The 27071-nt window shown below is 49.1% G+C and overlaps 1 protein-coding gene across 1 annotated transcript in view; it reads right to left on the reverse strand.

Annotated features, from left to right (window-relative positions):
- LOC118675072 (CUB and sushi domain-containing protein 2-like) overlaps window positions 1-27071 on the reverse strand; it is a 347464-nt gene that overhangs the window by 4831 nt on the left and 315562 nt on the right. The window contains exons 10-12 of the mRNA XM_036347222.1: window positions 26447-26568; window positions 15439-15542; window positions 12272-12384 (exon numbers count right to left, since the gene is read on the reverse strand). Coding sequence (XP_036203115.1) covers window positions 12272-12384; window positions 15439-15542; window positions 26447-26568 — 339 coding nt within the window. The remainder of the gene's footprint in view (window positions 1-12271; window positions 12385-15438; window positions 15543-26446; window positions 26569-27071) is intronic.

The raw sequence follows: 27071 nt of genomic DNA on the forward strand, positions 1-27071 counted from the left end.
TATTTAGCATTTCATATTGTATATTCTGAAAGATCACCCCGACTGCTGTCTGGAGAACAGTCAGGAGCAGTCATTCTGGAGGCAGAGGGATCATTCATTCATTTAATAAATGCCTGCATGTCTACTTAGTGAGCCATTGCACCCAGCCCTGGGGGTTCACAGAGAATGGGGCAGACATAGCCCTGCCTGTCTGGAGCCTCCTTTCTGGTGGGAGGCTCACAGTAATATGGGAGGTGTTCTGGTAGCATCCCAGACTGGGCACGAGCAGAGGGGAAGGAAAGAGACAGAAAGATCTGGGAGGCCTGAAGCTAGAAGAAGCCATAGGCCCACTGAGAGTGAGGATACAGGGGGTAAGGGAGAGGCATGGGTCTACAGTGACGGGAGGGTGGGCCTTGGGCCCTGGGTGTGCTTCCACTAAGATAAGAATGCGGGAGGAGGGGCAGGTCTGGGGGTCAGCAGTAGGGCATGCTGAGTAGACACAGGCACATCCAAGTGGACACAGCTAGTAGAAAGTGGTGTCATGTGTCTTAAGTTCAGGAGAAAAATCTGCTCTAGAAATACAGAATTTGGATTCGGCTCACATGATAAAAGAAGCTATGCGAAGGATGAGACCACCCAAGGAGAGTGAGAAGAGTTGTCAGTCCAGGGCAGAACCCTTAGGACCACTGTAGGGACCAGCACAATGTTAGATTAAATCCTGGGGAAAGTGGGGCCACAGAAGCTTAGAGAAGAATGAGCTTCAAGGAGCTCAACAGCATCGCATGCTGCAGGGAAGTTTACACAGGACTGAAAAGCAGGTTAGTGAAGGTCAGTGGCGAGTTAGCGGGGAGTAGACTGAGTGTAACAATGGGACCAACACCTAATGGGAGAAGAGGAAGATGATACAGGAAGAGTGGATGCCACTTAAAAATGTCATTTCCTGGAAGTGACAGAATAGAGAGAAGTTAGGTGATAACACATGAGGAGTATGGACTTAAGGGGGCAGTTTAAAATATTTTTAAGATGGGAGAAACCTAACCATGTTTAAATGCCAGGGAAGGAGAGAGAGATATAGAAATAGAGATAAAGATAGAGATAGACACATAAAATATAGAGGTAGACAGAGAGGATGAGAGATATTACATAGTTAACTGAAGATATGGAGGATTAAGGGCATGAGACTCTAGAGAAGGCAGGAGGAATGGGCTCCCTTGTGCTCCCCTGCCCTGCCTGAAAGTCACTCACTGGGGCGGGGCCTGAGAGACCTGGGGACTCTTGGGGGGCGAGGGAAGAGGTGATTGCAATGAGTGTTGAGGTAGGATCACAGAAGGCTGAAGGAGATCCTATGATGATGACACAGGCTCTGTTTTCTAAGTAAAGGAGGAGGTCATGGTCTTTGCTGAGAGTGAGCAACCAGTCCTGGGGAGGAAGATTAGATGTTGATAAGAATGTCTGAAGCAATCACTCTGGAGAAGAGGAACTCATGGCTGGATGGACTTCCATGCACCTCTGGGGCCTAACGAGGGTGGATGGAGATGCCTCATTTATAGGGAAACCAAGAGCAGGACTGTGCGACTTGTCCCAGAAGCCCTCAGTGACGTGGATCCCGCAGAAAAGGAGGAAGGCCCGCAGGACTGATTGAGGGGCGGGTTGGGTTTGGAGAAATGGAAGGACAATGGGGCAAGGAGTTGAGGGTATTGTTAAAAGAGGGTATGGCTGAGGGGTTACCCAAGGGCTTAGGCTAAATGAGAAGAGAAGTGAGAAGAGCAGGTGGGGGTGGAGAATCGAGAGGTCAAGGGAAGGATGATGAACAGGAGGAGCGGGGGCGATGAGTGGAGAAGCTGGAGAGACGAAGGGTGACAGAGCAGATGGGTGGAGTTAAGATTTCAGAGGTGCTGGAGATCAAGGTCTGGCTGGAGTGCACAGAGAGGAAGTAAGAAGATCAAGAAACTGAGAGGCAAGGTGATAAGCAGAGTAGAGAGGAAGAGACTGGAGATGTTGATGAGGAAGGTAGAAAGCGGTGCAGGTGGAGGGAGACAGCATAAGGTCAAAGGAGAAGGGTTTACACAGGTGGAATAGAATGGAGAGTGAGCACATGAGCCCACCTCTCCAACAGACAGTCATGGCCTGGGGACATGAGTTGCTTACACTGCAGAGGGCTATAGGGTAATGATGACCTCAAGGGGAAGTCAAGTTTAAGGGGGCTTTTGGCAAAGAGGTGCAAGGCATTGGAGAGGGGAATGTAAAGACCACAGAGCCAGGATTGGGTGGAGGGGAGAGGAAGAATAGCAGTTTGGGAGCTCTTTCCAGGAAGGTAGAGGGGGCTGGTGCCTGGCTTCTGTCCCTCTGACACCCCCTGTCTTGATCTGGGCCTTCCTTCCAAGCCAGGTATCAACCTCTGCTGGGAACACAGGGACCAAGGCCTTGTGCCTTTCTGCAGGGTGCTCCCTGTCCTCTACTGCTCTGCCTGAAAGGTGCTTGACCTTGACCTTCTGGTCAGGGCCCCGAAGTGCAAATAGATAAACCAAATTCTGACTTGGAGAAAATCATGCATGCAATTCCCTGTTGTCTGGCCTAACGTAATTCCATTCGATAATGTTTTTCTCTCTCTCTCTCTCCCTTTGCCTACCAAAAGCAAGCTGGGGACACAAGATGAGCGCTTCACAGACGCCTCTGAATTCCATCACGCTGGCCTCTGCTCAGCCTATTTGCTTTCCCCGTTCTCAGCGGTGCTGTTCCTATCGTCTGTGATCAACCTCGGTCTTCTCCCAGGTTTTTCAATTTCTAATACCAAATTGCAGCCCTCTTTTATGACAATGTCTGTTCAGCGGGAACTTCGTCATGTGTCGCCATAAATTCTCCATTTGATGTGCTCCAGGAAGGGCAGCGCTGCATGCAGGGAGGAGGGGGTATCCAAGCTTGGGCTGCAATTTGGTGCTTTTACAAATGGATGCGATTCATTTGTTCCTTCGTTTATTCACTGTTCTCTCAGCTGGGGCCTCTTCACCTCACCCTTTCATATTCCCACGCCTCACACTGTAGACTGCAGTGTAAGAGGTTGCCTCCTCAAAGATGCCCCCTGGACAAAGCAGCCTGGATGCTCCTCATTCCCTTTCTCTCTTTGCACCCCATTCTCTTCCTTCATAGCACTGACTGTCCTTTCTAAGTATTCACCTATTTATTTTGTTAGTTAACTGTTCTAGACATCGGGGGTACAGAAGTGGGAAAAAAAAGGACAAAAATCTCCACCCCCATGGAGCTTAACTGCCTCTTCCCTCGATTCACTCACTCAGCCCCTTTCCCCGCCTCCGGCTGCCAGGCTGACCTTGTTTCCTGTTCCCACCTGAAGTGCATCCTATGGAGGTGGGCATTGGTTAATTGCTGATGCTGACTCTGCACCCAGCACTAACACAGTGCCTGGAACACAGAATATCCTGTTCAGTGTGTGAGTCCAGCTAATATTTATTCCATGGAAACTGCCAAATGCCACAGTCAGCACTAAAGACACAGAGCAGCCTGACCCGTGGCCCTGCCCTTGGAGAAGCCCTAGTCAGGTGGGTATGGGAATAATTACAGCGTAAATGACGAGGGCAGGGGAGGAGGTGTGCCTCTGACCACAGAGCCTCAGGGAGAGCAGAGGGCAGTGCAGGCCTCGGGGCTAGAGGAGGCTTCTGGAGGTGGCCCAAGCCAGATATGGAATCAGCCTGGATCTCGCCTCCCCTCTCATCCACAGTCCTCGTTAACACCTCATATGGCTCCTCCTCCTCCACACATCAGGCCCCTCAGCTCTAGGCTCTTCCCCCACTGCCTTAGTCTCCCCTACAATTTCTCACCTGGATGGTGGCATCAGGCAAGAATGGGTCCCCTGCTTCTTCCCTCTCTTCTGAACTATAAGCAGCGTGAGATCGCTCAGAAATAAAAATCCATTTATCACCACGTCCTGCTCATTGATTCTCTCCTAGCTTCCTAAAAGCCTATCTCCTCGGCAGGGCTGGACCTTCGCCTAGGCCCTCCACCGCAGCTTCATCTTTGGCCATCCCTGACCTTGAGCTTTGTACACCACAAAACTGAGCGACCTGTGGGAAGGCAAGGTAGAGCGGCGGTGACAAGCGAGGGCTCTGGTGGCAGGGAATGCTGGGCCTAAATCCTGGCCCTGCGTTAAGGAGTAGACCTGGAACCCATTTCTCATTCTCTCTGAGCTCCAGTTTTGTCATCTGTAAAATGGAAGTGGTGGTAACAATACCCACCTTACAGGGTTGTTCTGAGGATTTAATGAGCTTGTGTATATAAGACAATTGTCAAAATGTCCGGCACATGGCACGTACCCAGGAACCAGTAGGTGTTACCTCACTGTCAGGCTTGGCCTGTTGTTGGCAGAGCCCAGCTGGCTCTCCCATGGCTCTAACTTGGCGCCTGCTGTCCCTCTGCTCCCGAATGAACACCCCTGCTTGTCTGCCAGACAAAGCGTCGCCATTCATGTCAGCCCCAGTGCTTCCCAGGCTGAGATCTTGCCTAGGATGTCCCGGCTGAGCCAGGCGCTCTCTCCCACTCCCAGCCCCATGAGGGCTTCCTGTGACAGCTGCGGCTTTGGCTTCTGATTCTCCCTGTGAAGTGAAAAGTTTCTTTTTTTGTGTGTGTGTGAAAAGTTTCTTGAGGAAGGAGACAGGTTTTTGAAATGTCTCCCTCCAGCTTCTAGTAGAGTGCAAGGCACAGAGGAGACACTCGGTAAGTGTTTGAGGGATGACAGGGGAGGATGGAAGGAGAGAAGCGGGAGAGGAGACTCGGAGGAAGGGAGCGTCGCGTCGGAGAAGAGTTAGAACTTCCATGCGGCAGGAAGTGATGAAGAGGGACGAGGTAGCTGGTCTGACGGAGACCACAAGAGCCTGGTTCAAGGACTGAAAGTTCGTTTATGCTTTGTTTTGTACGCCGTCAGTTCCTCCAGGCCGGGGGTTTGATGACGCTCTCTAGAGAGCAGGAGGGATGTGTGTCTACAACCAAGCACAGTCTTGCGCATACTAAGTGCCACAGATCCTTTGTGCAGCCAGCGCAAACCCCTGGCGAGTGACTGGGCATATTTGGGGCATTAAGACGACCTCTGGGCATACCTGGATCTCATGGCTTGACTTAGAACCACATCCCACTCCACGTCTCCTTCCGATGGGAAGGGCACAAGGAGGCAGGAGACACAAAGCACCTGTATGTGTACCGTGGGGTATTTGTGCACCTCTCTCTGCACATGACTTTCACAAATAGGACAGGGGTCTGGGTGGCTGAAGTGGCTGACATGCTTCCCTCCTCACCTCCATCCTCCACAGCGCTGTCCTGGGCATGTGACAGGCTGAAGCAGGTTATGAGAAGGGGTGAATACGGACAAGTAGAATATCTAGGTGGCCTCGAAGCTGTCTGCATTTGCCCCAAACTGGAGCTTGCCATTTGCAAAAGTCCCTGTACTTGGTGAGTACATCTCAGGGACAAACCATTTCCTGTCAAATTTTAATGCTGTGGCATCCTCTAGCTGTTTGTCACCCTACCCTCAAGGGCCAGGACAGAAGGGCATAGCACCGGCCCCACTGGTCTTTCCTGAGAGGAGGCAGCTGCTGCCTGAATCTAGGTAAACTCTAGCTCCTGGTGCCTGAGGAAGCCTTAAGGGTATCATGGAAACTCAGTGAGTGTCTTTGGAACATGCCTGGTGCCATTCTTGAAAGAAGTTAAGAAAGTTTGGTCTTCTACGCTTATGGGGATGAAACAAGAAGCAGAGGTGTCAGATTTGGGCTGAAGAATGGTCACATGCATGCTATTCCAATGGGAGGAAAGGCAGTGTCTGGAAAGCAGTGGAGTGGATGGCGCTGGCCTGCTGCCCTTGGGCGCCTATCCAGCCCAGCTCCAGCACCTTCTTTCAGGAGGCTCACCTGTGCCCACCAGCAGAGGGGATGGAGGCACTGCTGGCAGAGAGAGGGCTAGTCTCGGCCATCGTCTCCCTACTTGCTCTAAACCTTTATTTCTGCACAAGTCTTAGCTTCAACCCTACGCACACACCAGCTCTCTAAGCCAATCTTTCCTCTTTCTCAGAAATGCTGACCAGCTTCTTTTCATCCTTCCAGCAGGTCTGTGCCAGACACCAGCTCCTCCAGGAAGCCCTCCCTGATGCCCTCAAGCAAGATTAGTTGCCCCTCCTTGATATTTCCCATCTTCTCGCACTGCCTCATCTCTAATGAAGACAGATTATGACTTGGGTGCAGGCACAGACTGTCTTGTTGTCCTTGTGGCCCTGATGTCCGGAACAGTATCTGTGACACATAATAGGGGCTTTGGCAGTACTGAATACCCAGGGGGCCTCATTTCCAACATGAGTGCCCTGGACCAGGGGGCAACCTTTCTGCATAACCTCTATTCCCTCGCTCCTCCCTGTCTCCAGGGTCAGCCCCACTCCTTCCTGCGCTGGGCCAGGCTCCCAGGTTTAGCTCCAGGCTGCAGATCCCAGGCACCAAGTCAGGAAGCCAGGAGACTCCCAGATTGATGATAAAACTTGTTAGCAAGTTGTATGTAATTTTATGTTTCTGGTAAATGCTAATTGCCTGTTCCTTAAATATTTCTTGTTCTACTCGGAAGCAAAGCAGTTGCAACTGTGAATGCATTTCCTACAGCTGGCTGTCCCTATGCAGGGCGACTGAGTTTCCAGCTCAGACTCCTCGGATATTGATGGAGCCTGAGTCCCCTCCCCCACCTCATCCTGGGAGTGTGGCAAGCAGAGCTGGAAGAATTTTCCGGAAATACATCTCCCAATTTTCCCATTGGGGATCACACTTTTAACAAGAGGCAGAAAGGGGTAATACTTCAATGTTACCTGCCTGCCCCCAAGGAAGCTTCTCTCTACGTGAACTGGGGCAGAGGGGGTATTGATGAGGATGGGCCAGGTGTGCCTGGAGGAGGTCTCTGCTCTCAGGGGCCTCATGCCACCTGTGGAACATCTGCATCCCTGCCACCCTCCCATCCCTGAGCCAAGTTGTGCTGTAGGGAATTTGCCAGAAGCTAGGATTTGAAGAGGGCCAAGAGAGGGGGATGAAGGTCATTTTCAGGCTTGGGGCCATGGGTGCAGCTTGGGAGAGGAGATGCAGAGGAGGGGAGCAGGCGTTTAATCGAGTGTTTGCTAAATGCCAAGCCCTCACTTCACTACACCGAGTCCTTGTAAGACCCCTCCCTGTGAGATAAACGTTTATCAGCCCCTTTCAGTCATGAGAAAACTCAGGCTTGGAGATGAGAGACTGGCTGAAGGTCATGCACAGAGCCAGTAGCAGAACTCAATAAGTTGGGTTTGTCTGACCCTAAAGCCCAGGGGGCAGTGGAGAAGTTGTGGGCTCTCGGCACCCGAGTTCTGGGAGCTGGTGAAGTGGGGGATAGGGGATTGAAAGGGTGCTGAGGAAGGGTGTTCTAGTGAGCCTGTGCAAAATGTCATTACAAGTTAATTCTGTGAGCTTTACTGAGCACACGCTGTGTGCCGGGCCCTGGGTTAGGCCCTATGGACTATAGAGATGAATAAACTGGAATTCTGCCTAGAATGGATTCATAAAAACCAGAATTTGGCTTGGAATTACCATCATGGAGAGCCTGGGATGCCAAGCGAATGACTACCTTACCCGAAAGCAATGTGGAGTTGTCCTGAAAGTTGTTTTGAGGAGGAGGAAACTGCCAGGTTTGGATTCTGGGACATGGCTATGCTGCAAGTGGCAGATGGGGGTGGGTGGGGGCTCAAGTCAGGGCAGGAGGCCTGTGCTATCACTCAAGTGAGAGGCGATGAGGGCCTGGCAGCTGAGAAGACAAGGGGCTGGGGCGCTGCAGAGGGAGAACTGTCAGAGTCCAGGACAGAGTTAGCGGTGGGAGAGGGAGGAGGAGGTGAAAGGAGAAGGAGTGACGGCATGGATGGTGACACTGTTTCTTAAGATGGGGACACAGGGGCAGAGGCTGTGGGGAGGGGGAGATGAAGAGCTTCGTTTAGGATGGTGTTAAGTATGAATGTTTGTGTCCTCAGCCTCTGCCCAATTACTATGCTGAAGGCCTAGCCCCCAATGTGGCTGTATTTGGAGATGGGGCCTCAAAGGAAGTAATAAAGGTTAAATGAGGTCATATGGGTGGGGCCCTGATCCCACAGGGTTAGCGTCTTTATGAGAAGAGACAAAGAGGGCTTGCTCTCTGTCTATCCGTGTGCATGCACTGAGGAAAGGCCACATGAAAGGCAGCCATCTGCAAGCCAGAAAGAGAGCCTGGACCAACACTCAATCAGCCAGAACCTCGCTCTTGTATTTCTAGCCTAGAATTGTGAGAAAATAAATTTCTGTTTAAGCCACCCAGCCTATGGCATTTCATTATGAGCAGACTAATACAGATGGGTTAGGTTTGAGATGTCTGAGGGAGAAGCTATATAAAATGTGTCACCAGTGGACTAAAATGCAAGTGGGAACAGATTTGGAAGTCACTGGCATTTAGGTTGAGGCTGGAGCCATGAGAATGGATGTGATCAACTGTGGAAGGTTCTACAAAGAGAGGATGGAAGGCTAAGGACAGACACTGAAAGGCACCCACCCTGAAGGGCAGTGAGGAACCATGCAGGTGCTCCGAGAGAGCGGCCAGAGCACTGAAGAAGCAGGTGGCTGCAGGTGGGAGAAGCCCCGAGAGCAGCTTAGGGGGCACAGTCGCAGCAGATGCCAGGGAACTCAATCACCCTTTTTTACAGTACAGGGGGCTCTTCATCATGAAGGTGTGAGATCAATCGGCTTCACCCCTCCAATAAACGGTCAGTGGTAGAGGGACAAGAAGGGAAAGGCAGGCCCATCCTGACATTTGGTCCTTATCGGTTCTTCCCACTGGACAAGGTGCAAACCCTTTATGAAGCCTCAAGGCTCTCTGTGGCCAGGATCTGCCTTCTGCCACCTCTGCTGTGGCCCTACACTGTGGCCACAGTGAACCATCTCATTTCTCAGCCAGTCTGGGCAGCGAGGGCCCTAGGTGGGGAGTGTAGGTGTGAGGCAGGGCCCAGGTGGGGAGTGCAGGTGTAAGGCAGGGCCCAGGTGGGGAGTGTGGGTGTGAGGCAGGGCCCAGGTGGGGAGTGCGGGCGTGAGGCAGGGCCCAGGTGGGGAGTGCGGGCGTGAGGCAGGGCCCAGGTGGGGAGTGCGGGCGTGAGGCAGGGCCCAGGTGGGGAGTGTGAATGTGAGGCAGGGCCCAGGTGGGAGTGCAGGTGTGAGGTGGGGCCCTAGAACCGGGGCCTATCAGAGCAAGCACAGGTCATCTGGCCATCTGCGGATGGCAAGGAGCCACGTGTCCCCGGGCAGAGAAGGACACCCAGTGGACAGCAGTGCAATCGTGGAAGGTGTGGGTGGAGAGGAACTTTAGTAGCCTCCAGGGGAAGTTCCTCTGTGCCCGACACCCTGCCAGGAGCTTTCTGTGATCTCCTTTCCCTTTCTTAACATGTTGTGAGATCGTTATTATCTCCATTTATTACCCCACCATGGTGGTCCCTGAGGGCACTCCAAATCTTTACACGGCACTGCAAACCCTGAGATAACTAACATAAAGCTTCTGGCACAGGGAGCTCTCAACAAGTCCCTTTCTATTCCAATGAGATTGCACCAAACAGGCCTAATTCGTCTTTCCCACGAAACAATCCTTCAAATACTTGGACCCAGCTCTCAGGTCTCCCTTGAGTTTACTCTACCCCGGATAAGCGTTTCTCATTGGGCTTGTGTCCTTTCCGTGTCCCTCTCAAGCTGCGGTCCCCACATCTAAGTTCAATTCTCTGATGCCTGATCAGAACAGAAGAAAGCACACTAACTCCCTGGGATCAATTCTAGTAGCTAATTTTTTGAACCTTAAACATGCTTGACAGTTATCCCTGCTTCATCTGGTCATGGTAATTTAGCCCACAGCCCCTCCCATCGAGATCTTTCTGCATGTGGACTGGTGTACTGGCCTGTCTTTCAAGCTCATGCTATTTATGTCTAACCTGAGCCATTGATAAAATATGGACAGAGTAAGGGCGTGTGGATGACAGGATCATTCCTCCCGCTTTGGAAACAATCACTGCGGAACATCCACAGAAGTTCAGAAAGGGGGGAACCTTAGAAACTCCGTGCCCGAGTTCATTCCCCTTTTCAAAGCAGTGAGTGCCAGAGCTTGGACCTGAATTTGCATCTCCTGATTTCCTGCCTGATGTTCTTTCCACCGCCCCACAGTTACTTGAGTGTAACTCCAGGCACCAGAAGAGCCCATTCTTTTAACTACCTATGTCTGCACTCCTTAGTTACTCACTTATTGTGTTGCAATGTGTGACACTTCTTACTTTCACATTCTTTATCTAAGCGTAATCTTCACAGGAGCCCTGGGAGCTAGGTTGTATTATTATCTGCACTTCACAGATGAAGAAATGGAACCCTAGACAGGCTCCCTGACCTGCTCTGGAGCTAGAAAGCCAGAGAACAGGATTTGAACTCAGCGCTTGTCACCCAATAGATCAGTGGTTCTCAACCTTCCTAATGCCGCGACCCTTTAATACAGTTCCTCATGTTGTGGTGACCTCCGACCATAAAATTATTTTTGTTGCTACTTCATAACTGTAATTTTGCTACTGTTATGAATCGTAATGTAAATATCTGATATGCAGGATGTATTTAGGCGACCCCTGTGAAAGGGTCGTTCGACCTCCAAAGGGGTTTCGACCCACAGGTTGAGAACCGCTGCAATAGATGCTCTCTGCCTGCTGCTCTGTCTCATCCAGACATATGCTTCCTGATCTTAGAACAGTGCAGTCACTGTCCTCACCCCAGTGGGCACTGAGCTATGACAATGTTAGTGCAGGAAATATGGCCTGGCCTCCTGTTATGGGTTGAATTGTCTTCCCCAAAAGATATGTTGGATCCTAACCCCTGGTGACTGTGAATGTGACTTTATTTGGAAATAGGTTCTTTGCAGAAGTAATCAAGTTTAGATGAGGTCATACTGGAGGTAGGGAGGGCCCTTTATCCATTATGAGTCGTGTCTTATAAGAGGGGGAGAGAGTCACGCAGGGCTGCATGTGACAACAGAAGTAGAGACCGAAGAGCTACAGCTACAAGCCAAAGAACACCAAGGACTGAGGGAAGGATCCCCAGGGAAGCTAGGAAGAGGCAAGGATGCTACCCAGAGTCACAGAGGGAGCACTGCCTCCTGACACCTAGCCTCCAGCTGTGAGAGAACACACTGCCTTTGAACCAAGCCATCCGGTGTGAGCCTCTTTGTTAGGGCAGCCCCAGGACACGCTGTGCATCCAGGGTGGAGACAGTCCAGGTCCTGGTACAGAAGGACCCCTGAGCACTGGGGCGTGAGGCCCACGGAGTGAAATGAGTCTTTGGCACTGCTCCCCCTAAACAGCCTCCTGTAGAATGCTCAGGTCTCTGAGTTGGGGTGCAGGAAGATCGCCTCTCCCTCCTGTCTCTCTAGTAGTCACCTTGTCATTTTAAAGACATAAGGCCCCCTTTCTGGATAAAACATTTCCTGATGCCCCGGAAGATGCCACGCTCCATGGCTCCATGGGCTCTGCCACGCCCCCCTGACTGCAATAGCTCCCCAGCTTTTGCAGAAAGAGTGAGCCCCTTGCCACAGGGCCTGGGCCTGATGCATCTGCTCCCTAGTGCTGGCCTGGGGCCTGACACCTAACAGGGCCTTCACAGATCCCTGGGGGATGGCTTCTCTCTCCTTTCTGTGGGGGTCGGCATTAGCAGTCATGAGTCAACAGGAGACATGGAAGTGCAGGGAAGGGTGACGCTGGTGGCATCTCTTGGGTCCCAGCGTCTGCCATTCCCTTAATGGCTATTTCCATCAAGAGATGAACATCACCCTCATCTGTACCCTCCTCAGGCGTGTGTCTGTCCTAGCACTGTGCACAACCTCTCATCACTCCAACACCCCTAGTGGGTAGCAGCTTGGGAAGCTCCTATCTCCAGTATGAAGGTAGGAAGTAACTGAGATTAGACAGTTTATGGGACCTTTTAAAGGTCTATATGAGCTTAGTATGAGTTGGGGATGGAACTGAGTATGTGCCCAGTGCTGTGTGTCGAGTATTCTAAGTGATTTACTTCAGCTAATCCTCAAAACAACCCAGAAGACCCACTGGACAAGGATGGAGGCTGGGGCTCAGAGATGTCAAGAGCTCCAAGGAGAGGAAGCTAGTGCGCAATCAGGTTCAAGCCCAGGGCTCGCTGATTCCACATCCAGACCCTGAGGCTCTGACTCCAGGGCGGGTCCCTCACTCCCCAAGAGCAGTTACCTTCGTAAGAGGCCTTGAATCCCAGGGAGCTGCCGCTGCCGTCTGTCTGGAAGAGGAGCCACATTTGATGGTTGGTGCTGACAATGAGATCTGGGACCGACGTACCTGTCAGGCTGTCAGGAGAGAGAGATTTAGAGGTGTGTGCCCCATCATGGCACCCCACCAGAATGACTGCCGACTGAAGACACCTACAGGAGCATCTCGGGGCCAGACCCACTCGGGCAAATCCTGACACTGGAGCCCAGGGACTCAGCGCCTCGCCCCCTCGGCCACGGGCAGAGCTTGAATCTCAACCTTCACTTCCTCGCCCAGGCCCCTGGGCTTATGAGAGACCTCTGTGTCCTCGCTGGCTCGGGGGGCAGGGCTAGCTGGAATGGGATCTACTCAAGGGGTGTCCACACCCTGTAACCTCTGATTTCTCGTGTGAACTGTACTGCAGGGAAGACAGACAGAAACCCCTTCCCCTGGTGGGAACCCAGCCATTCCTTTCAGTCAACGTGTCCTCCCTGCCAGTATAAGCCTTAAAGCACAGCCGTGACCCTGGGCCACATTTTCTGAAGTTTGAGCACAGGAAGCTTCTCACTCAACTCACATTTTCCAGGCACCTATCCAAGTGTGACACCGTCACGCCCATTATCTCATTTACTGCCCCCATTAGCCCAGTGAGGGAGGGGTTATATCCCCACTGCACAGATGAGAAGACAAAGGCACAACACGGGCAACGGCTTTCCTGAGGTCAGCTTGCTGCAGAGTGGCAGAGCCAGCGTCCAGTGCACAGGCTGGGGCTTCTGGAAGAAACCTGGCTTCCTTACTGTAGAGGCGGGACTGCAGGCTGTAGAGGGGGTGATTTCGTTAATGGGTCTGCTCTACCCTGGGTCTCAAAGCTGGGGTCGGGGGTGTTGACTTGGCTGCAGAGAGATGCTTAGCACATGAGTGCCATGGGGGTGGAGTGGGACAGACCACCTGGGGTTCACCAGCCCAGCTTGTGTGACATTCCTGATCTGGGGGCTCTCACGTGAGTAGACTGAGGCCAGGCCAGGGTTGGCTCTGACTCCGGGGTGGCAGGAAGCAAGAGAGAAGCCAAGGCTTCTGCTTTTCCTGTTTGACCCAATTGGGACAACAAAGGAGCCTGACCATGTTGCATGTGCTTCCCTGAAGGTTTGAGATGGACGTTGGCCTAAAGAGATCCGGGGGTGATGGGTGAGTCCCTGGGCTGCTACAGGACTTGCTGGGAGCTCACTCACATTCCATTAGTACAAAGATCTGGGAATAAGCCCTGGCTCTGCCATTCTTTGTGGGGGGACCTTGGGCAAATGCTGGGCATCTCTGGGCTTTTCCACTCCATGTTAAAGAAGGAGATTGGGTTGTATGATCCCCAAGAGTCTTTTCAGCTTTGCTCTTCTAAGGTTCTCTCCATGGAAAAGCACATGGGGTTGTGGAAGGACCTCTTGGGCACACTGAGCGGATACACCATATAGGTCGGCGATCCAAGACAGGTGAGTGGTGGGGAGGCACCAAGAGGAGGGGAGAGATGGGTGAGATGGCTATCTGAATTTGCTGGGCCCTGGGGTATCCCGACAACATCTGTCCAGATGTTATTCCTGGTGTGTTTGTGGTTTTGGATGAGATTAACATTTAAATGGTAGATGGAGTGAGCAGATTGCCCTCCCCACTGTGGTGGGCCTCATCCAATCAGCTGAAGGCCTGAACGGAACAAAAAGGCTGAACTTCCCTTGATTAAGAGAGGATGCTTCCTGTCTGAATTCCAGCTGGGACATTGTGGGGGTTTTCCCCCTGCCTTGGACTTGATCCGAAACATTAGCTCTTCCTGGGTCTTGAGCCTGCTGGCTCCACACCACAATTGCATCATCACTCTCCTGGGTTTCCAACTTGCCGACTCACCCTGCAGATCTTGAGATCTGTCAGCCTCCATAACCATGTGAGCCAATTCCTTACAATAAACCCCTTTCTCTCTATATATACCCTATTGGTTCTCTTTCTCTGGCGAACCCTGATTAACACAGTGGAATAGGCAGGGCTCACATTCCTCCCTTTCTCCTGAGAGAGCCCACGTCCTAGCCATGTCACTGACTTGGCGGGTAACATCATGAGTCCTTTAACTGCCCTGATGGAATCTTCTCCAGGCAGGTATGAGAAAGTGTGGGAAGTTCCCAGAACAGAACAGCTCCTGGACAAGCTAGTTATTACTGAATAGCTATCTTTCATTCATTATTAATACCAGAGGGTATTAGCTTGGAGCTAGCCTGGCTGGGAGGGGGTATGGCAAGGGATGCTATCCCTCACTGAAATCAAAAGACTCGAACTCAAGTGCTGATTCTGCCACCAACCATCTTTTGCAACCACTGGGCCTCAGTTTCCCCACCTACTACACGGGGATAATAACACCTTTCTCACAGGGCTGTTGTGGGAATTAAATGAGATAACTGATCTGAAAGTTCCCATCACAGTGCCTGGGCACACTGTAGGTGCTCAGCATATGTGAAATCACCCCTTCTTTTTGGCAGGGGAGATGGATGAGGTCAGGCCTGTTTCTCTGAAGCTGGACCACATGCATCAAACAAGAGCATTTTCCTGACAGGCAGCAGGTGGTGGGCAAAGGAGAAGCCAAGACCCAATGTCATGGAGTCCCAGAGAGCCTGCTAGCACCCTCTCCCTTGGCTGACCATATGATGCTAACCTTTCTGGACTCAGAGAATGTGTATGTCCATGTGGTCCTAATTCTCTAGGGCCACCCACTTCCCAGATCGTTAAGAGCAGGCAGGGAGGTTAGCAAAGCACTTTCATGTCTCTGTCTGAAGTCAGACCACCACGGACGTACTTGGCCTTGAGGAAAAACTGCTGGGTGGCAGGAGAGTCTGTGTCAAAGCAGACAGCCACAAAACCTCTATTTCCCTGCTCCCTAGAACTGCTCGTTCTGTACACTTTTCCTGTGAATCCCTCGTGAGAATGTGGCCCAGTGCTCTGTTTCCCTTGGCTGGAGTAGAGAGAGGTGAAGGGACTGTTGCTGAAACTAGAAGCACAACAGGGCACCTGTCCTGGTCACAGTGTGGTCTGGGGGACCAGGCAAGACCCAGCAAGCCCATCCCACCACCCTCAGCCAAGGTACCGTGCTCCCGCCCTCCCACCTGAATGCCTACTTCACTTACATGTAGAGGACCGTTTTCTGGTCCCCGTCCTGCCCACCATCCCCGACCGTCAGGGTGTCATAGCCCCTCTCCAAGTCAAACTCCTCGAAGGCAAGCTTGATCACCTAGGGAGGGAGCATGGGGTTAGGGAGCAGACAGGGGCAGCCGGGAGAGCCTTGAGAACAGGAAGACATTTCCTTGTTATGTTCTGATGCCCAGAGTCCCCGTGGCACCATCCTACACGACCCTCAATCCACACTGAGCAGTTCCATGCCCGCGTTTTGAGTGTGAACTATTTCCTTCCAGGCCATATAGTCTCTGGGGTCCCCTGATGTTTTCCAAAGATGCTCATGGCACATCTGCCCAATTCTGGGGGCTGCCATGGCAACACCAGGCACATCTGGCCGACTCTGAGATGATTAGACTCGTTCTTCATGCTTTAATGCACAGGAACCCCCATGGGCGAGGTGGCAATTTTTCAGGCCACGTGTGGAATCTCAGCTATTTGCCCCCAGGGACCTGCAGACTTCTCTCAGTCTCTCTGCCCGCTTTCTCCATCCTCTTCGTTTATTTGTTGAATAAATGAATGGTCTAGGAAGGAGATTTCGACAAGATTCTTCTCTTTTACTTGTTGTAGTCCTGCCTTCCACAAATATTTATGGAGCACTCGCCATATGCCAGGCTAGGGGATGGGGTTTCAACATTGGGGTTCCACACAGTCCCTGCTCTCAGTGAGCAGGGGAGACAGAGAAGCAAACTGACAACCACAACACAGGGTGATGGACCCCATGCGAGGGCTGGGGGAGGGCAGAGGGGCATGTGGCTCACTGTCCTGCGGTGGAGGCAGGAGGGAGGATCTGAGAATCCAGAGGGGGTGGAACACCAGCCAATGGGGGGTGCTGAGGGAGGGATGGGTAGAGTCAGGTGCACAAGGCCTGTGCTGTGGCAGACATGGAACATTCCAGAACAAGTACTCAGTGTCAGTCCACGGCAAGTCCACAAACTAAACACACCTGCTGCTGCCTTGCCTGGGAGTGGAGGACAATGTACTTGGCCCTCTAGTGCAAGGAGGTGACTCTAGAAGGGCCAGGACTAGGGGGTCTGCTTGGAGCTAGGTTCGAAGGGTCTCAAGACCTCCCCTGCCCTGCAGAGCTGGGGCTCATTCTGAGGGAGGAGCGGTAGAAGTTTTAAACAGTGGGCGGCAGGGACATATAGGTGCTTGAGGAAGCATTAGTCTGGCTGCTGGTGTGGGAACCGCTGTGGGAGGAGTGAGGCCAGAGGTGGGGAGGATGCTTGAGGTTTCTGTGGGGGTCCAGGTGAGGGATGGAGGAGGGGATGGGGACAGGACAGACACAGGTCCCAGCAACACTGAGAGCTTGGTGACCGCATGCCTGCGGGGTTGAGGGGGAGGAGGGCTTTACGATGACGTGCAGGTTTCTGGTTTGAGCACTGGGTGGATGGGTGGTGGTGCCACTCGTGAAGACAGGACCACGGAGGCACCACGGCTACTGTCTAATCTGGATCTTTCTGTCCCTGGCAACCTGGCTTCAACCTGAGGAAGATCTTCAGTCTCCCAGTGGGGAGGCTTGGGTGCGGCTTAGTTCTCTATTCTATGAACCAAGGAGAAGAGAAATCCTGTGGATAGATTTTCCTGGTTGTGCAGGTTCCTCCATCCAAACCAAAGAGCCCAGCACCCACACACTGCCAGGGTGCCGGCAGGGCCCCACCCCAAGGTGCCTTCAGGCGCCTCGGAAGCGAATAGCTGTCTCACTCACTCATGAGCCCAGGTGCCACTTGAGCAGGGCCCTCGCACAGGCATGGGATTCACGGAGAAGAGCATTTCTGTGTAAGAACATCCCTGAGCATGGACAGACAGGACAGACAGGAGTGAGGGCCACTAGCTAGAAGGGCTAGAGCAGGCTTCCCGGAGGAAAGGAACCCCAGGCTGAGTTTGGGAGGTGAACTGAACTCAATACAAGGATAAGGAAGGGAGAGCAATCGGGCAGAGGATCAGGTGACCTGGCAAAGGCGAAGGACGTGGACTTGTCCAGAGACTCCTGGTAGATCTGGAGTTGTTTACTAGAAGGTGGGGGTGACGCAAGAGAAGTAGGCAGAGCTGGCCCAGGAAGGGCTGTCTGTCATGCTAAGGGGTTGGGTTTTGCCCTAAAGACAAGGGAGGGTTGTGGAAGAGTTGTAAGCAAAGGTATGAGGTGAAATTGCTGCTTTAGGAGCAACAGCGTTGGGGGACCTTGGGAAACCAGAGACGGATCTCAGGGCCATGGCAATACCGCAGCAGCGGGGTCCTTAGAAAGGGGATGGACTGTAACTGTCAATAGCGATGGGATGCTGGGGCCCTTCTGGCTTTCCCACTGAGCAGGCAAACCTGCCTCCCACATTCCCTGCTGGCTACTGTCATCATCCTGGGGTCAGCTGCTCAGGCTAGAATATCCTTTGCATCCTCACTCTCCCAGTCCCGCCTACAGGATGACATCACCATTTCCTTGCTCCACCCTCACCCCCCCACACACATGGGGAGGAGCCCTGGGCATCTGCTCCCTGCTGCCCTCCCACCGCAGGAGCTCTTGGCCACCCCTATGTTGGGTCCTCTCTCTCCTGGCCCCCAGCAATGTCTCCTCATCCTTGAGCCCTCTGTCCTCCATGTGCTCCCTGAGGCCCCTTCTTCCCACCTCTGTCAGTACTTACCTGCAGCACTGACTCATCTGTGTACCTGGGCCTCCACTACACCGCAAACTCCCTGAAGGGTAGGATCACATCTCATTGTCTCTCTACTGCCAGTGCCTGCTGGCATGCCAGGCATATGCTCTCAGCTTAGACAATGTTGAGTGGGAGGACACTTTCAAACCTTTCCTGATTCTCTAGCATCGACTGATCACTAGCTTCTCGGATCCCTCACAGGAGTTATGGTCTAGAACAAAGGTTGGCAAACTGTTCCCGTGAAGGGCCAGATAGCAAATATTTTCCCCTGTGCAGACCATGGTCTGTTGCAGAGTGAACACAGCCAGCTGAATGGGCATGGCTGTTTCACCAAAACTTTATTTATAAAAAAAACAAGCAACAAACTGGATTTTGCCCATTAGCAGTAGTTTGCTGACTCCTGGTCTAGAAGATTCTTTGAGATACTTAATCACAGTTTTGATCATCTTCTCGTATGAGATTTCTTCACCCTAAGAGCTCACCCTACAATGTGCTTAACTCTGCTCTGAGCCTTTTACACACATAAACTCATGTAAAATTTACAAAAGCTGCTACGATGATACCTCTATTTTATAAATGGGAAAGCTCAGGCACGAGACCTTAAGCAACTTGCCTAAGATCACACAGCTGAGTGGTAGAACCTGGAACTCATCAGTCCGCCAGAGGCCAGACTCTTTGCCGCTCTGCTCTGCTGCCTCAGAGCGCCCCAGCGGGGTCTCGGTCCACGAGGCAGGGAGCATGGCTTATCCTCTCAAACCTGCCCTAAGCCCTTTATCTGGATCTCAGCAGCTCAGTAAGGACTTGGTGCACATAAAATGCCGCAAGGCCTGCAGCGCCTTCGACAGGAGGAGGGGCCTGGCCTCTGCAGGGACCAGGGGTCCTGGCTACGCCTGCTTCTAGCCAGCCCCGGGGGCAGAGGGCACTGGCTCACCATGCCACCTCCAAAAAAGGGACCACATGATTACTAGGTCTCTCATGGGGAAACGCTGCTATGACGGCCAGAACCCAGAGCCATAAAATGATTCATATCACTGGCCAGAGCAGCCATGGATGTGAACTGCTCTTTTAGCATGTGACCCTAACACAGGCGCTAATCACACCAAGCAGACAGAAGCAACACACACTAGACTTCGGCTTTGGGACGGGTCCCAGTGCACAATGTACCGATGCTTCCAGTTTCTCCCCTTCTCTTTGGCCTTTGTTTAAACACAGGATCTTATAATGGCTCATTAACTAACATGCTGATCAATAAAGCTCCCAAACACCTTTCTGAGGCAGGATAGTGGCAGCACATGAAGTAGGTATGATCACAGAGGTACACTGTATACAGCCTATCCTTCACTCTGCATTCAAATCTGTGTGCCCCGACATCTCTTAGAGCAGGCGTTGGATAACTATGGTCCTTGGGCCAAATCTGGCCTGTGGCCAGTCTTTGTACTGGCCCCTGAATTAAGAGGATATATTTTATTTTATTATTTATTTTATTATTTATTTATTTATTTGGGAAGGGAGAGAAACATTGATTGGTTGCCTCCCATATGTGCCAGGACCGGACTGGGTATCATGCCTGCAACCTTATGGCATAGGACAGTGGTCGGCAAACTGCAGCTTGCAAGCCATATGCAGCTCTTTGGCCCCTTGAGTGTGGCTCTTCCACAAAATACAGACTTCTGTGCATGGACCACGAAGTTTCAATTGCACTGTGCGTGCGCGCCCGCACGTGGTATTTTGTGGAAGAGCCACACTCAAGAGAACAAACAGCCGCATGTGGCTTGAGAGCTGCAGTTTGCCGACCATGGGTATAGGAGATGACAGTCCAACCAGATGAGCCACCTGGCCAGGCCGAGAAGTGTTCTCATTTTTTAAAGGATTAAAAAAGTAAATAAAGCACTACAAAAAGAGTTGTAACAAAAACTTTACATGGTCCTCAAAGTCTAAAATATTTGTTATCTGGCTTTTGGCAGAAAGGCTTGCTGACCCCTGGCCTAGAGCAATGGTTTTCAAACTGGGTTCCCAGGCACCCCAGGGTCCCATAAAGGTACTTCAGGGGCCACCAGTAAAGGTGGACAGGGCTCTCCTCCAATCAAGCAGTTCTTTTTGAGCTAGCTCATGTTTTGGGAGTCTGTGACAGACACAGATGGTGGTTTAATAAATGTCCCTCCCTCTCTTTGTAAGTTCTTAACAGAACCTTGACTTTGAAGTGAGGCCATGCACCTAGCTAACCTCAGAGCTAAGGATGTCTGGCTAAGTGACAAGATTCTAGGCCAGCGGTTCTCAACCTGTGGGTCGCGACCCCTTTGGCGGTCGAACGACCCTTTCACAGGGGTCGCCTAAGACCATCCTGCATATCAGATATTTACATTACGATTCATAACAGTAGCAACATTACAGTTATTAAGTAGCAACGAAAATAATTTTATGGTTGGGTCACAACATGAGGAACTGTACTTAAAGGGCCAGAAGTTGAGAATCACTGTTCTAGGCAATGAGATAAGAGCTGAGGAGTCCACAGAGCATTTCCCTGCTGTTCTCCTTGCTTTCCTGGAATATCGATGTGAGAACAGAGAAGGAGCAGCCTTCTGCTTCCCTGTGATCATGAGGATAGGAGTCACATGTAAAAAAGAAAAAAGGCAAAGGGAAAAATAGAAGGTGCTCAGCACACCTGAGGGAACTACTAAACCAGACCTGGACTCTCCGCTCTGGACCTCTGGTGGTGGGGAAAACAGACTGTTTTGTTTAAGCTTCTGTGGAATTTTCAGGAACTCACAGCCAGTGGCAAGCCAATAGCTATAGGTTCTGAAGAAAGGCTTTCATCACTACAAAAGTTTGCCATCTCTTTACCCTCAGGATAAAGTTCAGCACCCTGGGAAGCCTAGCCCCTGCTCCTTTCTGGCTAGAAAGAGCCCCCTCCACGATGCCCTGCCCAGCCCTACTTCCCCCTTCCTCCTCCCTGCACTTTCTGAGCCCCCGAAGGCTGACCTTGGCCCACCCAGCCTTGGTTTACTAATGCTGCTGTCACTTTGACTATTAGCTCATGAAAGGAAGAGAGCTCCCTTTTATTGGGCACGGCCTACTCAAGCATTTCAAACGCGCGGCCTTGGCCTTGGCCTTCATGGTGATCCTTGTTCCAGTCTTGCTGAGGGCCCAGGGTAGGGCTCAAGAATTGGCTTGGGAGTAAGGAGGGCAGAGGGGAAACTGCTGGGAAGGCTGACCTGAACCCTTGGGGGTTCAAGCAGATGGGCCTCTGGCACCTTTGGGAAAGGTATTATAAAAATAAATTGAGTATAATTGATATATTACATTAGTTTCAGGTGTACAACATGATGATTCAATACTTGTATGTACTGTGAAATGATCACAATATGTCTAGTTTCTCCCATCACCATATAAAGCTACAAAATATGCAATATAACCTGGCTGGCACGGCTCAGTGGTTGACCTATGAACCAGGAGGTCACGGTTCGATTCCCGGTCAATACCCAGTGGGGAGCATGCAGGAGGCAGCCAATCAATGATTCTCTCTCATCATTGATGTTTCTATCTCTCTCTCCCTCTCCCTTGCTCTCTGAAATCAATAAACATATATTTTAAAAAAAGAGAAAAAACAACAAAATATGCAATATAATGTTACTGACTATAGCTACCATGCTGTACAGTACATAACCATGACTTACTCTATGACTGGAAGTTTGTACCTCTTGACTCCCTCACTCATTTTGCCCACCCCACCATCGTGGCTGCGCCAACTTACATTTCCACCAACAATGCATGAAGGTTTCCTTTTCTCTACATCCTCTCCAACACTTGTTATTTCTTTTATTTTGATAATAACCATTCTAACAGGTGTGAGGTGATGTCTTGCTGTGGTTTTGATTTGCATTTCCCTGATGATTAGTGATGTTGAGCATCCTTTTATGTGCCTGTTGCCCACCTGTATGTCTTCTCTGGAAAAATGTCTATTCAGATCCTCTGCCCATTTTGGATTGCTCGTGTGTTTTTTGTGATTGAGTTGTATGAGCTCTTTATATATTTTGGATGAGGAAGGCTTCTGAGGAGGTTGGGAAAGAAAGCCCATGGAGAGAGACTGAGAACTTGAGGAGGTTCTGGAACTTTGGTCACTGCCTCTGTTTAATTTTGGTGGCTCTGAAAGTAGTAGATGCTTTCACCCATTTGTGACTCATCCACTCATTGATTGATGGATTCATTCATTCATTCATTCATTCATTCATTCATTCATTCATTCAATAGTTAATATGCACTTGCCAAGTGCTGGGCTTCGGAGATGCAATAGCAGGCAAGATAAACATGGCCACCACCCAGAGAGCTCACATTCTAGAAGAGACTTACAAGTATACGGAAAACACCACATGGTGTGATGAGTACTGAAATTAGGGAAGCTTGGGTATGGGCAAACATGAGGGACATGCAATCCTGGCTAGACGAGGGGTGGGGCTTGTCTTCAAGAACAGAGAAGGGTGTGCAGTTAGTTCTAGGGGAAGAGGAATGCCAAGATATGATGGGAAGTGAAGAAACTGTAAAAAAAAAAAGGGGGGGATCAAGTTTAGGACTTGGAGGCGGCCATTAAAAGGTCCCTCTAAGCTACCCTGTCATGCAAACTGGCTTCTCTGAGAGCCAGACAGCAGCTTGCACAGTCCAGCACAGAGGGCATGAGTAAATGCTAAATGTGTGAGCGAGTGAGCAAATAGGCCAACAAATGTATTCCTGACATTTGCACTCCTGAGTGATCACTTGCCTAGAGAGTTAATTCTTAATTCTTCAGGCTTACAAAGGGAAGAGTGACAGTGATAATCCTTAAAGAGTGAATAATCAAAACACTATTATCTTTGGCTTTGAAGTTCATGAGATGAGCTTTCCTTTCCCTCTCCTTTCCATGCCCCCTCCTTCTCCCTTCCATGTCCCCTCCCTTTCCCATCTCTCTCGTCCTTTCCAGCCTCACTTCTACTTTTTTTTTTTTTTTTTAAGCAAAGCTGGATTAACTTTCCCAATCAAATCCACTGAAGTTCATACGCACACGGAATCATAAGTCTTGAGTTCACACTGAGAAGCTGCGAAAGAAAGGCAGATGTGTGTCGGTAGGGGGCAGAGACACGGGACTGGGTTTTAGTCCTGACTACGGAAATGTTATCACCCATGTCTTCCATGAGGCTGAACTGAAAGGTCATAACAGGAGGTGGCCCTGGGGCTAAACATGGGAGGGGCCACACCTGAGGAGCTACTAGACACTGATACAGGTCTCCATCAGTTATTAACTTATTCAAACACCCGCTGTGCTCCTCCTCTGCACTGAGCACTGTAACTGCAGAAGAAATACCGTACAAGATTCCAAAATGCTTTCAGGGCATTTCTGAGCTACAGGAGAAAGAGATTCTAAACCCAGTATAATGTGATACACACACAAAAAGGGAAAAGTAGGAACAGGAAGGAGCAAGACCTCCAGGAATTAGGAAGGCTTCTCAGAAGAGGGGGTATTTTAATTGTGTCTCAAAGGGGAATAAGGAATTTGCCTGGAGGAGAAGGGAAGGCACACTGGGACAGGATGTGCCTGGACTGAGGTCTTAGCAAGGTTGAAAGCAAGAAGAGAATATTTACTAGACAAAACCCAAAAGAAAGCTGATGTAATAGCTGGAAAAAACTTTAAAACATTACTACAGATAAAGAGTCATTACATAATTATTTTTAAAAAATTTCAAGTCACCAGAAAGATATATAATTCTCAATTTGCATGATCTCATAACATAGTCCCAATATATATATAAAGCAAAAATTAATAGAACTTTAGGAATAATAGACAAAAGCCACCATCATAGTGGTTTTTGTCTAGTATTCCTAGCGTTCTCTCATCATAGAGGGAGGTTTTAGTATGCCGTCCTCTGCAGCTGTCTGATCAAGATAAAATCAATGAAGATATAAAGAATACTAGTATAAGCACAATCAACAAGCTTGATGCAATAAAACACAAAAACTACAAAATACACTTCATTTTTCCAAGTACACACAGAATATGTGTGAAAAAATGACCATTTCTGGTCCAAAAGGCAAGTTTCAACAAATTTCAAATGATTCAAATACAATTTTCTCTGACCACAAGCTTTAGAACCAGTAACAAAAAGACAGCTAGAAAAACCCTTTGTTTGAAAATTAGGAGCTACTCCTAAATAAGCTGTGGATTGAAAGATGAAAGAGTAATGGAAATTGGAAAATATTCATAACTAAACTATAATAGATACACTACGCATAAAAACCTGTGGGAATGTAGCCAAAATAGTTCTTAGAGGGAAATTTATAGCATTAAATATTTAAATAAGATTGAAAAATAATAAATTAAGCATTGACATTAAGATGCCAGAAAAGAATAACAAGATAAATCCAAATATAATAGAAAAAAGAAAGTAAAGATGAGGAGAAAATGATGAAATAGAAAATAAATATATCAAAAAAAGTATTAAGAAAATCAAAATTGGCTCTTTCCGAAAATAGTAAAATGTAAAACCTCTGGCAATATTGATAAAAAAAGATACAAAATAGAAATGAAAAGGGGAATAAAAATATATAATAAAAGACAGTATGTACAACTTTATACCCAATAAATTACAAAACTTAATAAAATGGCTTCAAGAAAAAAAAGATGATATAAATAATCCTTTAGTCATAAAAAGATAAACCTATAGTTTCAAATCTTCCAAAAAAGGAACATCAGACCCAGATAATTTTCCTGAAATGTTGCACAGAAGTTCCAAATCTATTCTAATCTTCCACTTTTAGTTCCATAGAACAGAAGAGGGGAAACACTCTCCACATTATTTTATGAGATTAGCAATATTTGACAGAATTATCTGGCAAGGGTAATATAAAAGTCCAATCTCACTAACAAAATAGAAGCAAATTACTAAATAAAATATTAGCAAATCAATTATAGGCATGTATAAAATTGAGAATGCTAAATGACCAAGTTGAGTTTATACCAGGAATGTGAGGTTGGTTTAACATCAGAAAAGTCAACCCATGTAATTCACCATACTAAGAAAATAAAGGAGCAAATCATATTAATAAGTATACAAAGGTACTTGATAAAACTCAACGTCCATTCACAATAAAAGTTTTTAGCAAACTCAGATTAGGAAAAAACAAATAAAAAAAAGCTTCAGCAAATACCATAATGATGAAGAATATTCTATTAACAGCAAACAATGACAAGAGTGCCCACCATCATCACAGTCATTTGACATTATATTTGAGGTTTAAGTCAGAACATTGGGGCAAGAAAAGAAATGAAGAGAAGGTATAAGGACTGGAAAGTAAGAAATAAAACCATCATTTTTTGAAGATAATGATTGTCTTGTAGAGAAAATCTCAAATAATTCACAGATAAATTATTACAAAAGAGTTGCTATATACAAAGATCAAAGAATAGAAACTAATTGCATTTTAAACATCAGCAAGAAATAGGTAGAAAATAAAAATTTAAAAGATATGATTTATAACAGCAACAACAAATATAACACATTTAGGAGTAAATATGTTAAGAAATGGTACAAGATCTGTAATGGAAAAATTCCAAAAGTTTATTGAAAGCCATTAAAGAAGTCCTAAGTCAATAGAGAGAAATACCATACTCAACTCATGGACCAGAAGACTCAGAATTACAAATATAAGCATTCTTTTCTAATTGATCTATAGTTTGGTATAACTAAAGATTCCAACAGGTTATTCTGTGGATCTTGGCAAGACACTTGTACAATTTATGAGAGAACAAGGGGCATGTCACCAAAAAAGAGAGAACTAAATGTGAAATAAGTGTGTGAAAAGATGTGTAAAGCATTGCAAAACTACACACAACAACACAGATAAATCTTAGGGACATAATTTTGAGTGAAGTTGATTAAGAATATACACAACATGACTACCTTTATATGAAGTTCAAATGCTGGCTTACTAGACAATGTATTTTTAAGGATACGCATTTATGTGTAAACTGTAAACAAGGAAGAGGAATGATAAGCACACAATCAAGGTAGAGTGTACCTGAGGGATAGGGAATGGAATGGGGCTGGTGAGGGATATACATCCCTAAGGTAACTGGGATTTGGCTATGCAGGTGTCTATTGCATTGATGTTCTTTATATCTTACTTATATTTTGCTTTTTATCTACTTGATATTTAATAAAACAATTTTAAAGATTTGCCTATAAAGAACCCACCAGGACTAAGTTCTGAGTTTGAAACCCTTGTAGACCAAATGTCTCCAGCCAGGCCCTGCCCACAGGACACCACCCATGCTCCTCAGGAGCCTCACCTTGGCAGGGTTGAGTGCTGTGATGATCCACACACAGTGGGCGTTGTTGTCATATTGAATGGGGAAGTTGGGGGACGTGATGATGCCTGAGGGGCCTCGAAGGTGGGCATCACACATGCGGGCTGCAGAGAGAAGATGGAAGTTTTGTTTAGACGAGGTCCAGTTCCCATCCCCACCTCTCAGCCCCAGCCCAGAAGAGACTGAAGTCTGTACAGTCTCCACCCAGGTATAACCTTCTGCTTTCTGTTTTCTTCCCTCATAGTTCTCAGTGGGTTCAGAGGGAAGTCACAGTTCCTGGAGCACCGGGGTAGGGGGAGGCCCCACATGCCCTGCCTGCCCTGTGCGCAGCGATGAGCTTCCATGGTCAAGCTAAGCCAGCCCCCAACCCCAACTCCACTGTGATCTGCAGCTCAACTCTACCAAGAGGGTGCGGCCTGGTACTCCTCACGTAACCTAACTCTGGGTGGGCCCCAGACATCTGTAGGCCTGCTGAGGTGCCCATGCTTTGCTCTGCTGACCTATGCTTCCCAGTTTGCTCAGGCCTCCTGAACTAGAATCTCAGGTGTCCTTGTCAAGGCCACCTCACCAGGTCTCAGAATGTCTGTGCCCAAGGACTCTGCCAAGG

Source organism: Myotis myotis, unplaced genomic scaffold, assembly GCF_014108235.1.
Source record: "Myotis myotis isolate mMyoMyo1 unplaced genomic scaffold, mMyoMyo1.p scaffold_m19_p_2, whole genome shotgun sequence".
Classification (NCBI taxonomy): domain Eukaryota; kingdom Metazoa; phylum Chordata; class Mammalia; order Chiroptera; family Vespertilionidae; genus Myotis; species Myotis myotis.